Raw genomic sequence first — 17,340 nt, 5'->3', positions numbered from 1 at the left:
AACAGTTCTCTAGGTCCCATCTCCCTAGCAGGAACATATAGTGTTTATTTGTTTAGGTAAATCTACCGTAAATGAATTTCTATGCCAAAAAACTATACTATTTCTTTAATACTAACATTAGTTAACTTGTATTGTACTTTTAATTTAGAATCATTTATCTTGAATAACTCCTATAAGTTATTTTCATAATATTGAATAGGGATTAATGATTCTCTTGTACAAATGTGAAATGAATTTACTAAAATTATTGTCTCTAAATTTGGTGTCTCTTTCAACTCCTATCATTGAAGCAAATGAGTGTATCTGTTCCCACATGTCTCTTTCCATCTTCTTCGATATTGGTATGCTCACTAAATGTTGTTGCAATTTTCAATCGGAGTTCGTGTAATGAGGTCCCCTAATTTCTTCTCCAAAGATAAATTATATATATAAGTAATGTGACAAGTACACTGTTATATTCTCCCTATGATCCACCATATGATAAGATATTTTATCCATATATAATGTTTTTGGTACATACAAGAAACTATACAATAATAAAAAAAGAACAACCAAGCGTTAAAGGGTCCTTTTCATACAGACGCAGGACTCTCAGCAATATCTTTCTATCTTTTTTTGATTTACCCTCTTACTTTTCTAACTCTATTGCTTTAATTAACACCCATACGTTATCATATAGAATAAATACGTTATCGTATAGAATAAATAAACGGAACAATAATGAAGTTTAAAGGAAAATGTACTGTCAAAGTTCATTACCGCGTTGAGTTTAAGTATATTAATTAAAATATATATTAACAAAATCGTATAAAAATTAGATAATGTGAATGTTAATTATCATCTACGTCTTATCAAGTTTCAATCATAAAAGATTTATGAAGATACAACCAGGGAATAATATTCCCTTAAATTCTCAAAAAAAAAAAAAACTCTAAAATAATACTAATAACAACTCCTAAATTATTTTTCTAGACTCGAAAATTAAATAAAACTAGAAATTTCATTTATATGAATTATACTTTATTTAAAGGCTACTTAGAAACAAAGAACTTTAATTATTGTATGGAATCTTCATTCACTTTCATTTGAAAAGGTTTGAGAGGCTAAAGCATTTTGTCACAGTACTTACTTCCCACTTGTTTAATTTAGCTTTATTCCCCTCTTAGTTTTCCTATTATCATTGGTAATTTGCCAAAGTGCTAGTAAAACTTTTTTTCATAAATTCGTAGTTATATATTTTATGTTTTTTTTTCTCAAAAAAATTATATAGTTTATGTTTAATTTAATGAAACAATACTAAGATATTTTATTGCATTTCAGGCGGAGGAGTTTTTTTTGGAGAAGTTTTAAATTTAAATATTGTAAATAAAAAATATGATAATAAATGAACGTAATGAACATATAGTTATGTTGAATATGCACATATGACATAAATATATATAATTAAAATATTATTTTAAAAATATATAACTATTCAGTTGTTTTAGTGAAAACTAGTACGGTAGTAAATATAGTGAGTAAACAAAATTTACAGAATATTGATAATAATTAAAAAAAAGTATAATTAAATATGGATAAATGAATTTAAGAAATTTAGATGGGGTGTGGTATTATTATGTATTTAAAGGCATTAGGAAAAGCCGTTACAGAGTGTTGAGTTGTGAGTTATGATTAATAAGCAAAACATGAATTCAGGAGATTTTCCATAATCAGAAAAGAGCAATCTGTCACACACTCTTCCTTTCAATTCTTCTCTATTCTCGACGTTTCAACTTTCAATGTACCGACTCTTTAGCCATTCCCATTATTAGACAAAACAAAACCCAAAACCACACGCAATTTGAAAATACTAACAATAATGCGGTGTTGCATTCCTACGCTGTTGGCGGTGACCGCCGTGCTGGTGTCGGCGGTGCACGCCGCTTTCCTCCCTCTGGAGCGGAGCATTCCTCTGAGCCACCGCGAGGAGGTGGCGGCGCTGAGGGCTCGCGACAGAGCCCGCCACGCCCGAATGTTGAGCGGCATAGTCGACTTAGCAGTTCAAGGAACCTCCGATCCAAACTCCGTTGGGTACGGGTAATCCATTGAAGTTTCTTTTCCTAAAATGGGTTTATTGCATGTGGAAAACAAAGATACATTTATATACCTTTTAGTGCTATGCTTTATTTATTTATTTACTTAATGGACTTAGTGAGAGTGTTATTATTGAATATGGTGGTGATTTTTGTTTGTTGTTGTTTAGGTTGTATTATACCAAAGTGAAGATGGGAACACCTCCTAAAGAATTTAACGTGCAGATTGATACGGGGAGTGATATATTGTGGGTGAATTGTAATACTTGCAGTAATTGTCCTCAGTCTAGTGAACTAGGGGTGAGGATTTTGAATTTGATTTTGATTTTGGTGCTTAATGTGTTGAGCTTCTTGTTATTATCATGCATACTTACTTTATGGTGCTTTGATGGGAACTAAGGTTTTTGATTTGGAGATTAATGTGTTGAGGAATTTTTGTTGGTTGTGTTTTATGGTGTGTAGATTGAGCTTAATTTCTTTGACACGGTTGGGTCGTCCACCGCTGCGTTGGTTCCCTGCTCGGACCCGATATGCACTACTGGCGTTCAAGGTGCTTCTGCTGAGTGCTCCACGAGGGTAAATCAATGCAGCTACGCCTTTAAGTATGGAGATGGGAGTGGGACTTCAGGTTATTATGTTTCGGATGCATTGTATTTTAACTTGATCGTGGGACAGCCTCCACTTCCACCGGTTAACTCTTCGGCTACCATTGTTTTTGGGTGAGTCATTATGCTTGTCTATTATTCTGAATAAGGATGTGTACACTTAATATGAGATTGGGAATATATGAAGAGTGAACTGAATGGGAGGGTTGGATGAGCCTGATTTTGCGGAGGGAAATGTATGCGGGATATGCTTTGTAAGAATGAAAAATAGAGATGGGAAAGTTGAGGTTAATTTGGCAATGTAAGATTTGTCGTTAGGTTGATTTATTAATAAAAAGGGAGAAAAGGTTAATGACCAGGCCTTTTGCTGGTGTTGATGTTGTTCATTCTTTTGCCTATGGCTTTTCTTCTGGTTGATTTTCCATATAGTCCCCTGTTTATGCTAATAGTTTATATGCTTTTTCCCATTTTTGTTTTAAATGAGACTATTTTGGTTGATTGTATTGGAAACAGGTGTAGTATCTCTCAGTCTGGAGATCTGACTAAGGCAGATAAAGCAGTTGATGGCATTTTTGGGTTTGGCCCTGGTGCTCTTTCTGTTGTATCGCAGTTGTCATCACGAGGACTAACACCCAAAGTCTTCTCTCATTGCTTAAAAGGAGATGGTGATGGAGGAGGCATTCTAGTTCTTGGCGAGATAAAGGAGTCAAGTATTGTTTATAGTCCACTTGTTCCATCACAGTATGTTCTCTTCACTTCTTTTCTCATTTTCATCCCCTGGTTAGTTGATAATTTACCCCAATGCTTATTAAGATTGTTGTAAAAGCAATATTTCAAGGCATTTCTGAAAGAAATTGATATAGGTATTTACGCTATTGTCAATTGTCAAATTTCACTACTTGTATAGTAATCATGAAAATTTACTAGTATGGGTGACAGGAAAGGAAAAAACTCATAGCTTACACAGAGCTTATGATCTTTGTTTGGTGCAATATGCCAATTTTTGGTGGGTTGAAATTTTGTCATTTTTTAACCCAAACTGTTAATTTCTGTCGCGTTAATTTTATTTTATTGTATTTAGCCTAATCTGGATTTAGGCTAGTAATCTTATTATAATATTAGTGATCCTGGAAGATATTAACATATTTGGGTTCGTGCCTCTCACGGGGAGGAAACATCGTCTCGGTTTCTGAAGATAATATTGTCTTGAAGATATCTATGATCTATCACATGCTCTCCTATCAAAATCCCTTTAGTTTCTTATGCATTTTCACTTACACACAAGCACAGAGTTGTCATATGCCACACTCTTGGTGAGAATGTTTGAATCAACCTGGTGGTGGTGAACCATTTTAAAATAATTTTTCAAAAGGCAAATATCTATAAATGAATATAATTGAAAAGATAAAATGCATTGTTTTAATTTATGAAACTAGTTTTAAATATAATTTAGCAGCAAAAAAAGATATTCAAACTGACAGGAAAAATAGGGAAGAAAAAAAAAATTCAAATAGGTAGAAAAAATAGGCGAGAAAATGGTTGAGATGAATCTTCAATTGGAATACAATAGATAATAATAAGATTTTTTTCTATCTTTTTCAAACCTTTTAATTTTATAAATTGTAAAGAATATATTGTTTACTTTTATGTTATAAATGCATATAATTATACTAAAATAGAAAAAAATTGTATATTTTTATGTTGATAATAATTATGTGAAAGTTAAGTAGTTTGGGGAGGGAAATTAAGGAGAGAAAGTTGGTTGAGGGAAAATCTTAAATTATAATGGATACAAGTTTTTGAGTTTAGGTAATATTGCTCTCAAAGAGTGTTTTTAAAATACTTGTTATGCTGGTTTTATTTCTATCAAATGATTTCTTTTGTTTCTGTCATAATTTGCGGTTCTCTGAGATATATTGCAGTGTATTTGACTGGTTGATCAAATCTCAGGCCTCATTACAACTTGAATCTTCAGAGTATTGCTGTCAATGGGCAACTCCTCCCAATTAATCCAGCTGTATTTGCAACATCTAATGACCGAGGAACTATAGTTGACTGTGGTACAACATTGGCATATCTTGTTCAGGAAGCTTATGATCCTCTTGTCACTGCAGTAAGTTTCTTGTACTTTGCACAAAACCTTGAAGTATTGTACTGTGTTGGGCACAGTAGTCTTTTTCCTTGTCCATGATGAGAAATTGTAAATAGTGAGGATAGTTTCTTACTCTGTTGTTCGCATATCTTTTGTTTTATATTTTTTCTAAATATTCTGACTGGCATATTTTCCCACTGAGTTCATTTGGATTCTTATAGCTTTGTTTTATCTTGCTGGTATCAAGTTTTAATGTTTCTTTATAGATGTGTGATATCCCACCAATTAAACATCTTATTAAGGTTCACACCCTTTTCTATATTATATAAGTATTATTGTTAAGAGGGGGTTTTCAAGGAGGCAAATAAATTCTTCCTTTTCTTTACATATCTTAACATATATTGATGATGAAGTTCTAAATGAATGTGTAGATAACTACTGCTGTGTCACAATCCGCGCAGCAAATTAATTCCAAAGGAAACCAGTGTTATCTGGTCTCAACCAGGTCATTATGAATACTATAATTGTTAGACTTTTGAACGACTTTTTTCTCATAATATTTTCCTATTAAGATTTCCCATAACTCATTAGAGTTTATGTTTTACAGTATAGGTGACATTTTTCCTTCAGTCAGTTTAAATTTTGAGGGTGGAGCGTCAATGGTTTTAAAACCAGAGCAGTACCTTATGCATAATGGTTACCGTGTAAGTATGTCCCTTAAATAAGGCATACATACAATTGAGTAAGGAACTTATTATTTGAAATTTTATGTTGCTGATATGCTGAGGTGCCATTTGCTTAAACAGGATGGTGCTGAAATGTGGTGCATCGGTTTCCAGAATGTACAGGAGGGAGTCTCAATTTTAGGAGGTTAGATGCTGAACATTTTTTGACCGACTAAAGTTTGCAGATTGCAAAGAAAAATAAAAGAAATTACAAATCATGATTATGAAATGGGGCTCTTAAACGAAGAAGAAAAAAAAGTCTTAATTATATTTTCTGTACCTGTGGTAAACAGCTACTGACATCATACCATTGAGAACTTATGACTTGTTGCTTCTGCACAATTTCGCCTAACCCATTTACATAAATTCTTGAAAAGTAATAGTAGATAGATATTTTCTGAGTTCAGCAACATTCTGATGGAATAAAATATGATCCAAAAAAGGTAGATTGTCTCATTTTCATCATTAAAAAATTATTTTATTTTGTACTTGAAAGCATCATAACATAAGTATGCTGCAAATCGTAAATTGACTTGGCTATGTTTTTTTTCTTCTGTAAATAATGCATCAAATGTATGAGATCTACAAGTGATTTACTATGATGATTTGAAATTAAACTTATTTGGCAGATCTTGTCCTAAAAGATAAAATAGTTGTGTATGACTTGGCACATCAACGAATTGGATGGGCTAACTATGACTGTAAGTTCACCAGAGAAACTCTATTCCTGCAGCAAAGAGTATATATAATTCTTTATTGTGTCTTGAATTTTCATTTGGTGCCAGGTTCTTTGTCTGTAAATGTGTCTGTGACTACGAACAAGGATGAATACATCAACGGGGGACAGCTGAGTGTCAGCAGCTCCGCAATACGTGTTCTCTGTAATTTACTACCATTAAGCATTGTGGCTCTCTCTTTGTACATAATGTTAGTATGAAAAATTTTAAGTATGTGAAATGTTGGGAATCAAAGTCATCACTGGAGATAATGTAAAATTAAGTTTTTGAACATTAACCATGGGAAGGTGATCAAGTGAGGAGCCAAAGATTTAAGAATGAAGTAGTTCTGAAGAAATGGAGATTTGAATAGAAGTTTGAAAAGTGAAGATTTTAATGAAAGTTTAAGAAGGGGAAATTTTGGCGAGAGTTTGATTAGTGGAAATTTGGATGGAAGTTCAAAGAATGATTGGTTGAAATATCGTGTGATTGTATGTACCCAATTTTGAGATTAGTGGAAATTTGGATGGAAGTTCATAGAATGATTGGTTGAAAGATCGTGTGATTGTAGGTACCCAATTTTGACAATCTAAACATAGCAGTGATAAAAAAAGGTTTATTAAAAGGGACTAATTCTTTTTAAACATTTCTGAAGTTTGAATAATTTGTTTATGTTATGAACCTTAATTCTTGTTCGATAACTTAAATTGAAATTGAATCTCAAATGTATTTCTTAAGACTTGGTTTAGTATTTCTTTGGTTTCATCACACATATATTGAATAAAACTTCAAACCAATATCTCAGTATTTTCTTTTGTATTTACTTGTCTCATTCCTTGCCGGTTTTGAGTTAGAGCAGTAATGTAAATACCTTATGCGGATTTGATTAAGGTATGATTGTTGTTGAATCTCTCATCTCATTAATCAATCAAGAAATAAATTTTAAAGAAAGATGTCTTTTAGAAAAATATATTAAATAGAATAATAATGTGTTTGGATGGAAAACATTTTGAAGGTGATTTAATTTTATAAAGAATATAAAATGTTTTACAACAAAATTTGAACTAAAAAATTTAAAGAAAAATAAAATGTTAGAAATTTAGGAAAGGAAAATGATTATTAAAAATCGTAGGATTTTAAATTCTACCCAAAAGATAAAAAAATTATGAAACTTTTGACTAATTATGATTAGGATTGTTTTAATCATTAACTCCAGAAAAAATTCCGCAAAAAATTGATGAAAAGTCAATTAAAAAATAACATTGATCATCAGTAGAAAAATAACTTCTATTAATACCATTGAAAAAATATTTCATGAATTTTAGCTAAAATAGTTATGGTTAGAATTAGTTAATGTAATCAAGAAAAAAATGTGTTAAAATCAAGTAAACTTATTTTTTTTATAGACTTTGTATATTTGATCAACATCAAAGGAAAAAAAGGTGTTGGTCGATATTTTTGAACCTTTCCGTTTGGAAAATGGTGGCAACATTTTGTTTAGAAGGGATATGTATGGCTTGGTTCTGCCATTGGATAACTTCGCATCAGATTTAAAGTTCCACGAAGGAGATACTAGAACTGTATTTCCTGTGACAATATTGGAGGATCATAACCTTCTTCCCTCATTTTTGCATCTAATTTTCTCAGCATTTCATAAATCTGATCAGATTCACCACAGAATCTATCACCAGCTATGAAACTGTAAACTTTATTCTTTATCTCAACCATGCTTTGACCAACAATCTTCTTCAACCTATTCTCCTTTATCAATGTCCTGACTTTCGCAGCATCATGCCAATTCTTGTCCACACAATATATATTTGATAACAGTATATAATACCCTGCATGATTAGGGTCTAACGAAAAAAGATTCTGAGCTGCAAACTCCCCCATTTTTATATTTTCATGTATACGACATGCACCAAGTAAGGCCCCCCATACATGAGGGCCAGCTTGCATGGGCATGTCATTAATCAAGTCCAAGGCCCTATCCAACTCTCCCATTCGACCAAGAAGATCAACCATAATCCCATAATGCTCTGAATTGGGAATCAATTGGTACTCATTCACCATGACGTGAAATACCTTTATCCCATCTTCAATCAAACCTGCATGACTACACGCAGACAGAATTGAGACAAAGGTTACTTCATTAGGCTGAACATCTGAATGATTAGTCATCTGATAAAATAATTTCAAAGCCTTTTCTCCTTGCCCATGGAATCCATATGCAGAAATCATTGAGCTCCAGGTAACAACATCTTTATGTGTCAATCCTTTGAAAAACTTGTTAGCATTATCTATGCTACTACATTTTGCATACAACTCTATGAGTGACGCTCCAATAAATTCATTATTTTCAAATCCACTTTTAGTTAGAAGAGCATGAAGGCACACAGCTTGTCGAAGAATCCCCAATTCTGAACTTGCAGTAAGAATCTTCACTAGGGCAATAGCATCAGGTCGTGTTCCACTTGCTAACATGTTACAAAAAATCCCCAAAGACATGTGTGCCATTCCAACTTCAGAATAACCACTAAACAAAACAGCCCAAGAAACTACATCCTTATTGGGCATTCTGTTGAAAAGGTCAATTGCTTTTTCAGGGGAAAAACACTTCATGTACATATCAATAAGAGCTGTAGAGACAATGATATCCAACTCGAATCCATAATTGATCGCTAATTTATGAATATGTATACCTTCTTCCAAATTTGAACTGGAAGCACAAGCTCTCAATGCACTAACCACTGGAACCCTATTGGGTTCAATTCCTTTATCTATCATTTCATTGAAAAGATCTAATGCATTGGTTTCAGCTCCATTATCAGCATAACAGGCAATCATTGAGCTCCATGATATAATATCCTTATTTGGCATTTCCCTGAACAAATTAACTGCACTCTTAATGGACCCAACTTTTCCATATATATTTAGCATAGAATTGGCCAAACATAACTTGGTGTCAAAACCCCTTCGTTTTACAAATCCATGTACACTTCTTCCAAAGTTAAAATCAGATAACTGGGCACAAGCAGAAGCAGCGCTAACAAGTGTTACTGGATCGGGACTTATTTGCTCCAACACAACCATTCGGGAGAAAAATGCAAGTGCAAGTTCAGGACTGCCATTCTGCTCATACCCGGTAATTATTGAAGTCCATAAAACCACATCTGGTTTTGAATACTCACTAAACACTTTCACAGCATCATTCATTTGTCCACATTTTGAGTACATCTCAATCAGCGCCGACCCTACAAACATGTCATTATCTATCTTCCCCTTCTTGAGAAATCCATGAATCATTTTCCCCTGCTCAAGCTTCCGCAAACCTACGCATGATTTTAGAGCAATAGACAGTGTGTAATTGTCAGGTTTTTCCTCACTTGACGCTGCATTGGCATTCATTTGATAGAATAGACATAACGTCTCTACCCATCTTCCCTCCATAAGGTAGCTCCTAAGCAATGCATTCCATAAATAGGCAGTTTTACAAGATGTTTCTTCAAACAGCTTATGTGCATGGAGAAGGGATGCATATCTAGCATAAAGAACATTAAGCTTGGTAACAACGAAACTATCATGGGCGAGGCCCACTTTCAAACACTGCGAGTGCAACTGTGTAACTGATATCTTACCACAGCAAGTCTCCAATAGCTTGACTAAAAGATCCCTCCTTTTCATGTACAATGACTGATGACTTTTATAACCTAAGGATCATCTTAACTAATTAATAGCTTCTGAGTTTCAAGCTCTCAATCATATTCTATTTACGCAATCAGCTCCATTTATGCTCGCTTTAGCAACATGTCTGTTCAGAAAACCATGTAACTGAAACAATTAGTTCACAGGCTTTAATTAAACATAACTTGGTTGAATAAAAGAGCACACATTGAGAAAAATGACTAACAAAGCATTCACTAAAATAATTAACAACTTATGCCATGATCATTCCCCTTTTCCCTTTAAATGAGAGATGGCAGCAGGGAGCATATAACAACCTAAAATTTCGTTTAGTAATATGGCACCAGTTCAAACACATCTTTAACCCATTCATTTCAATGGAAAAAAAAAAACTAATTCATGTAGAAAGCTTTGAACTTTGATGCCCGGAGCCCTATACAATAACAGATATTCAACGTCAGAGACAACAAAGAGGAAGATAGGCACCTGACAGCCGCGAACTACGTCAATGGCGTTCTTGTCCCCTAACTTTTGGGATTCGCGCTTGAAACGAGGTTTGAGGATTTTCGAATCGATGAGGGATTGAAGAACAAACAAATTTGGAGTGGGATTTCGGTCGCAATTTGGAAGCGAATCTGATGAAGCTGTGTTAGGGGGCACTGTGTTTCGAAGTTTTTGTAGTGTAAACTGAGAAAGGTTGAAACGTGTATTATAGTAGCATTGCTCATGGCGTTAAATTGGGTAAACACTGCACAAAATTCGAAACTCATTTTCATCTTTAAGATTCATAATTCAAAATTATTTAAAAAAAATGGATTGCGCCATCTTTTTTTTTCTCTATATTATATAACTTAGAAGTAAAAAATAATTTCTAAATGCAATTTGAAAGTTTAAAAAAATAACTTATACATAATTTAAGAAGAACAAAATATATATATATATATATATATTTATAAAGATGCAAAAGAAATTTATAGAGGTGAAGGAAGAAATGAGTTTAGGAGATAACCCTTTTATCTCCTTCATTTGGGCCGAAAGGCCTTATTAGATGGATTGGATCATGGTCATTCAAACAAGGCTGCTTCTTCCTGCACCTCCATATTTTCTTCTCTCACCTCCATAGATTTTCATATTTCCAAAAATGCCCTCTGTAATATTCCGGATTATATAATCCGGAAGTCATTTTTCAAATTTGTAATTAGCTTCCGGATTATATAATCCATAAGTCTTTTTTCAAATGCATGATTACTTTCTGGATTACATAATCCGGAGGTCTTTTTTAACTTCCAGATTATGTAATCCAGAAGTCTTTTTTCAAATGCGTTTCTGGATTACATAATCCGGAAGTTATTCTATGGGGGTGACATAAAAAGGATAAAAATGTATTTTCATGTTGTGTATGGAGGTGCCAGAAGAAGATATGGAGGTGCAGGAAGAAACAGTCTTCAAACAATGTTGGCAAATTCTTCTTATCATCTCCATACTTTTTTTCTTGCATCTCAATATTTTTTTTTTAATTTGAACAATATTTTTTTAAGACGGTGAAACTATGATATTTTCTTCTTCATTTTCAATTAATTGGTGATGATTGTTTGTGGTGGTTATTTGTGGTAGTTGATGATGAATGTTAATGGTTAAGATAAGTTTTATAGTGATTTCACCAGTGTTATGAAAAATGATTGTTTGACAATCTTTAGAGTTATATACAACTCTTGGTGGAATAAGTTTAGAAATAAATATATATAATAAATGGTAAGTTTGGAATTAAATTATATGAAAAAATATTAAAATAATAGTATTGAGAATTGTAATATTGTTGTATAAAAAATGTAAGTTGTCAATGTATTATTACCTTAAATTTATCTTATAAAATAAATTAAAATATGTCAAATGATAAAATTATTATCTTAAACTATGTAGCCGAAAAATAATGAAAATATTACAATTGGAGGAGAGGTATAGGATATAAGTATAGTCAAAATTATTTAAATATTGAAGTTATGTTTCATTTTGAGGTGCAAGGGAAGAAGGTATAGGATTCAGGACAATTTGCCAACAATGTCACATGGTTGAAAGAAGTTTATGGGAATGTGTAATGATACATAACACCAATTCCATCAACTTGACATTAAAAAAATATATTTTATTATAAGTTTGATATTTTATTTTAAAAAATAGTTGTAAAATAATTATTTTCTAGTATTAAAGTTTAAAAAGACTTTATTCTTATGGACATCCTACCATTCAATTATGTTACAATTGATTATTTATAGAGCAAAAACACAATTCACTCTTAAAAATAGTTCTCAACATCTATAAGGTTTTTAATTTGTTTTAAATTTAAGTTTGAAGAACTTATTTATTTTCATCTGAAATAAAATATTTGATTAATTATTCTTATAATATTACTAATGGTTGCTTCATTTGAATTTGGATTTTTTTTTATTGACTTAATTATCACATATTATCTAAAACGATTCTACGATAGAGTATATTTTATTAACAGGATATATAAATATATATAAATAATTTAAGTATATTCTCACTCTAAAAGTAGTAAAGTATTATCATTCAATTTTACAAAATAAAATACTTATACTAAATTTTAATTATCTTTTCATAAACTTAAATTTATATAATAAATACATTATATTTTTATAAAAAATTCTTACATCACACTAGTAAAAGTACTAGTTCAATAATAAAACCAACATTTTCTATTTTTTTTCCCCTCTTGTTCACTTTCACTCTTTTCATCTCTTCTCTCACCGTGTATCTTTTATTGGACAACTAAAGTAACTTAATTCTTCCAATACTCTCATATTTTGTATCATTTACTTCATACTTCTAAAAAATATCAAAATTACCTTTGTGAAAGTTAACTTAGGTATTTGTGTGTGTTAGAGTGGTTAGTTTGTTATGAAAGTTGTGGTGTTACTCCTTTGTGGTGGTTCGTGGGTGACGTTGATGTAAGGTGGTGGTTCATAAGTGATGTTGATGTTTGGTGGTGATTCGTGGGTGGTTAATAAATTCGTTAGTTCAACAAGTTTTTGAAACAAATCAAATTTTTGAATTCCATTAAAGGAAAATGTACCATATAAACACAATAATCATAGTTTAGTTATGGGATGTCTGTATTCGATTTGGTAGACTTATATAGTAACACGATATTTATTTGTGGATATTGTATATTTATTCTCTTAAAAGTAAGAAGGAGAATGTGATTGCAAAATATACGACAAAAGCAAGCTATAGAGTTATGACTTTGACTTTTGTTAGCTTATCTAACTCAAATGATTTCTTAAAGAACCAAGATTTAAAGAAGTTACACAATCTCTTATGTAGTAATCAAGTTGTTTTTTGCATTGATTAAATTTTATTAATCATAAGAATTAGATTGTAACCTTATTTAAGAAATCGATTATATATCTAAAGATATGATCACTCAGTTTATTCATTTTAATTACCAATTAACAAATATTTTCATCAAATCATGTAGAGACCCTAGGATTATGTAACAAACTTGAAACGATTTATATGTTCTAATGTGTTGAAAGAGTGTTAGATATATTATAAGGGTTATGATATTTTGAAACCCCTGCTCCATCCTACACCCATAATAAATATTAATATTTATAATAAAAAAATAAAGATAAAGAAAAGACCTTCTTAATGAAAATACAAGAAAAATACAAAATGTTTCAAAATTATTTTTTTTTATAAATGATTAAAATATTAATATTTATTGGGATGTACGGTGGAGCATGGATGTCAAATAAACATTTTATATTATAAATATATTTTATATAATGGTTTGGGTCCATGCTATGTTTTGTATGATACTTTGACATCCAACCTTTTTTTACACCCACTTAACAACCAATAATAATTATTTTAATAATTTTGTATATCATGTAATTACAAAATTATGTTTTATTATATTTTTTTTTCTAAAACTAACAAAACTATCAAATTGCTTCTTCTTAGTCGTTGAATGGTTTGATACCTTTTATTTAGGGACGATTTGAATTATTGAATTGTTATACATTAAGTTTGAAAAAAAAAAGAGAAAAATTTATGTGTTGCTATCACATTATAATATGGACAATGATATATGGACAACCCCAATCTTTTATACAACCACATTACAACTCTCAATATTATTATTTTAATACTTGTTTATATCATTTAATTACAAATTTACCCTTTATTACATATATTTATTTCTAAACCTATCACATCAAAGGTTGTATACAACTCCAAGAGTTGTCAACCTATCATTTTCCTTATAATATTCCGAGTTACGAAGTGCTAGCTTCTGGTATGATTCGGTCCATACAAAGATTTTTCCATAGCATCAGTGTGACCACAAGTAAATTGATTTTCAATTGCATTGCCTTAAAATCTCTCCAAGCCATTGTTTAAATGCTTGAGGTGTCCAAGTTTATTTAATGTTTAAACTTTTATTAATTTAATGATTAATTATGCACTTTTTTTTATAGAGTGATACACTAAATATCATTTAATAAAATTAGGCTCTAATTATAACTTTCTAATACTTTTAGTCTTAGAGATCTTACATATAGTGTACTATACTAAACGTTGGCCATAAAAAAAAACTATATGTATTAGTATTATTTATATAATGTATATGCATTGTTTGTTATAATGAAATCGTGTTATTCATATCTTTTTATGACCTAGTATAATTAAGATGTTACAAAAAGTGCTTTTGAGTATATTACACTTTGTCATTGAATTGTCTATTTTTATAACATTAATTATTTGTAATTACATAATAAATAATGTTATCATTTCTAAAATTACCTTTCCTTATGTAGGAATGTTATTGGCCTAAAATTAAGTTTGTTAATTAGTTGCACAACAAAGGATAACAACATCTATTATGCAAATACATCTATTATTAATCGTCCAATAATGTTAACCTAATTATTGTTGTCTAGCAAATTCAATCCCAACTTTAGGCATTGTAAGTAAATCTATATAATCCCTTAAAAATAGCATAACATAACATAAAAATGTTAAATAACCTAGTATTTAAAAGTAAAGTGATACTAATGGCTAAGAACCACTATACATAAACAATAATAAGTATAAATTAAAAGCAAGTGACTAGAAAAGTGGTCAAATAGAATTTTACATAAGTATACAGATAAAAAATGGATTTTTATTTTTTTTTCAAAAGATTTAGTTTTAATATTTAAGAAAAAAAATACAATAAAGAAGGAAGAAAACCTATGTATACATCTGCATAAATAGTACTCAAAACATAAATTTAAATACAGTTATCTTTTTAAAAAACAATCATAATAATTAAGTTTAAATAAAAATACACAATACAATAAAATCACACTCTAACGTAGCAACTTCATTCCTCAAACAAAGAACATACAAATAAAACTCTAAATAGTTTATATAATGATATTATTAATGAATTATTAGAAAAACTACATAGTCATCAATTATTTCTTCTAATATTTTATTAAACCTCATCTTGTGCAGTTTCTATTCTGAAAACTTAAAAGAGAAAAGTAGTTTATTAATTATATCAATTAATATGAACAAATATAAATATCTAATTTAAAATGTTAAGTTAGTTATCTTCAATGTCATTTCATAGTAAATCTTAACATATTTTTAAAGAATTTTGGATGTAATCTATGTTCCATGTGCATTAATTGTCCTATGATGTGAATCAAGTCACAATCGAATTGTGATATTTTTATTTTTATGCTCTTAAGTAAAAAATATGGTACCTTAACTATCAGTTATAACTTTTGGTCTAGTGATAAACACTTGATCAAACAATTGGTATTAAAGTCAATGCCACAAGTTCAATTTCCAGTAGGACAATTACTAATGGACCAGACATATTTTGACAATTAATGATCAATTTCTAACTTATAAACATTTTCAATACAGTATTTTATAACATCCTTCTCCAAATTCCAATACTCACATCATCACTTGAATGAATTTTGAGATGAAGAAAATGATTTCTTGATCATTTCATAATTTTTTTCCAAGTTTTTATAATAATTTTCACTCATTCAATTTGATTATCAAATTCCTCTACATATATTTTATGAGGAAATAATTTAACAAGCCAATTTTTTACATAGTATCTATAACAATACCTACAACCATCACCCCCATTAATCACACTTTAATCAGATGTAACCATTTCCATTAATCACACTCTAATCAAATTTAATTTTGAAATCATATATGTAACCCTTTGATGAATAACAAAAATGCGAGAGTCAAGCCACTCCATAAAAGACAATTTAATATGACATATTTTTCTTAAAAAAAATCTACTAGTTGGGTATGGTGTTCCAAAAAATAATACTGTCAACATTGTAAAATATTTCCAACTTTGGGCAAAAAATATTTGCCAATTGATAATCATTAGGCAAAACACATCTTTGTATTATATAACTACTTAAAACATTAAAAATGATCAAAAATCAATTTTCACAACATGAAATACTGAATTGAAGACACGTCTCTATAAAATTCTCATTTCTTTTAGGTGTTGTCCACAAATTAACATTTTTTGTAACATTGTTGATGACATTAGCAATTATGAACAAACCATCCTTCACAATTATTGCATAAACCACTCCATACAATATTAGTGTCATAGAAACTTGAGATAAAATCCAAATTAGCATAGAGAACATGCTGATATAATAGAATTAGTCATCATTATTTGATTTTTGACTCTTTTACAAACCTCAATTTGAGATCACAACGAAGAATTCTAAATCACACACAAGATCCATAAACACATGATGACACTATTTCACCAATCCCTTTTAAAAATATTATTATTGATATTGAAACATAATTTTATTGAAGTAAAAAAAATCCCTTCAAAAAATGATCTTTAAGCATAGAAAATTAAGTTGCCAGATTGCAATAGTTTTCAAGATAAATGATTGACAAATATATATACCATTGTCTTACCTTCAAATATATATAAAAGGTTAATTTAAAAGAAATACAAATTATAATAAAGATACTATTTAAAAAAAATTAATAAAATACTCTCACTCTTTGCATAAATAAATTATTTTGAATAAAAATGAAAAATTAATTAATTTGAGGACATATTAAAAAGTAATAAATGCTTCATTAAAAATGAAAACATAACTTAATTTAGAACTTTCTCTATAGCTAAAATTGCAGTTATTTTAGAACAAAGAGAATAATATTTATGATGTATCTTTAATAAAGCATTCTTCTGATCTCTTTTACATTACTATCATATTTTATATACTTTTTAACATGTTTTTATCATATAAAAAAGGATACAAATGTAAAACCATAAGAATGAGGTGCAGGGGACGCACCAGCAAAGCGCGTGATCATAATTCCATGTTTGTTCACCTATTAATACTGAACGGTCAATCCTCCTGC

The 17,340-nt window shown here is 30.2% G+C and overlaps 2 protein-coding genes across 6 annotated transcripts; one reads left to right on the top strand and one right to left on the bottom strand.

Annotated features, from left to right (window-relative positions):
• Window positions 1-1,612: 1,612 nt before the first annotated feature.
• On the top strand, window positions 1,613-6,765 carry LOC137830317 (aspartic proteinase 36). 4 transcript variants are annotated; one of them, XM_068637583.2, is made up of 10 exons: window positions 1,613-2,076; window positions 2,243-2,372; window positions 2,535-2,791; window positions 3,191-3,418; window positions 4,628-4,790; window positions 5,201-5,274; window positions 5,377-5,473; window positions 5,576-5,639; window positions 6,124-6,195; window positions 6,280-6,765. In XM_068637583.2, the coding sequence occupies exons 1-10, from the start codon at window positions 1,859-1,861 to the stop codon at window positions 6,429-6,431; spliced, it is 1,455 nt and encodes a 484-aa protein (XP_068493684.1). In that variant the 5' UTR covers window positions 1,613-1,858; the 3' UTR covers window positions 6,432-6,765. The 4 variants fall into 4 exon arrangements, 2 of the variants coding, with proteins under 2 accessions (XP_068493684.1, XP_068493685.1); XR_016523356.1 differs by having other exon boundaries at window positions 1,643-2,070; window positions 4,600-4,790; XM_068637584.2 differs by having other exon boundaries at window positions 1,643-2,070.
• An 818-nt stretch (window positions 6,766-7,583) lies between these two features.
• Window positions 7,584-10,653, bottom strand: LOC137830316 (Tetratricopeptide repeat (TPR)-like superfamily protein). Of its 2 annotated transcripts, XM_090305486.1 has the most exons (3): window positions 10,381-10,653; window positions 9,849-10,021; window positions 7,584-9,751 (listed from the first exon to the last, which is right to left on the bottom strand). In XM_090305486.1, exon 3 carries the CDS (start codon window positions 9,658-9,660, stop codon window positions 7,783-7,785), a length of 1,878 nt encoding a protein of 625 aa, XP_090161612.1. In that variant the 5' UTR covers window positions 9,661-9,751; window positions 9,849-10,021; window positions 10,381-10,653; the 3' UTR covers window positions 7,584-7,782. The 2 variants fall into 2 exon arrangements, with proteins under 2 accessions (XP_090161612.1, XP_068493683.2); XM_068637582.2 differs by having other exon boundaries at window positions 7,584-10,021.
• Between the last annotated feature and the right edge of the window lie 6,687 nt (window positions 10,654-17,340).

The sequence above is a fragment of the Phaseolus vulgaris genome, chromosome 7, assembly GCF_051622355.1.
Source record: "Phaseolus vulgaris cultivar YP4 chromosome 7, ASM5162235v1, whole genome shotgun sequence".
NCBI classification, from domain to species: domain Eukaryota; kingdom Viridiplantae; phylum Streptophyta; class Magnoliopsida; order Fabales; family Fabaceae; genus Phaseolus; species Phaseolus vulgaris.
Note: the sequence above shows the minus strand (reverse complement) of the source record. Positions and strands in the feature narration are given on the sequence as shown.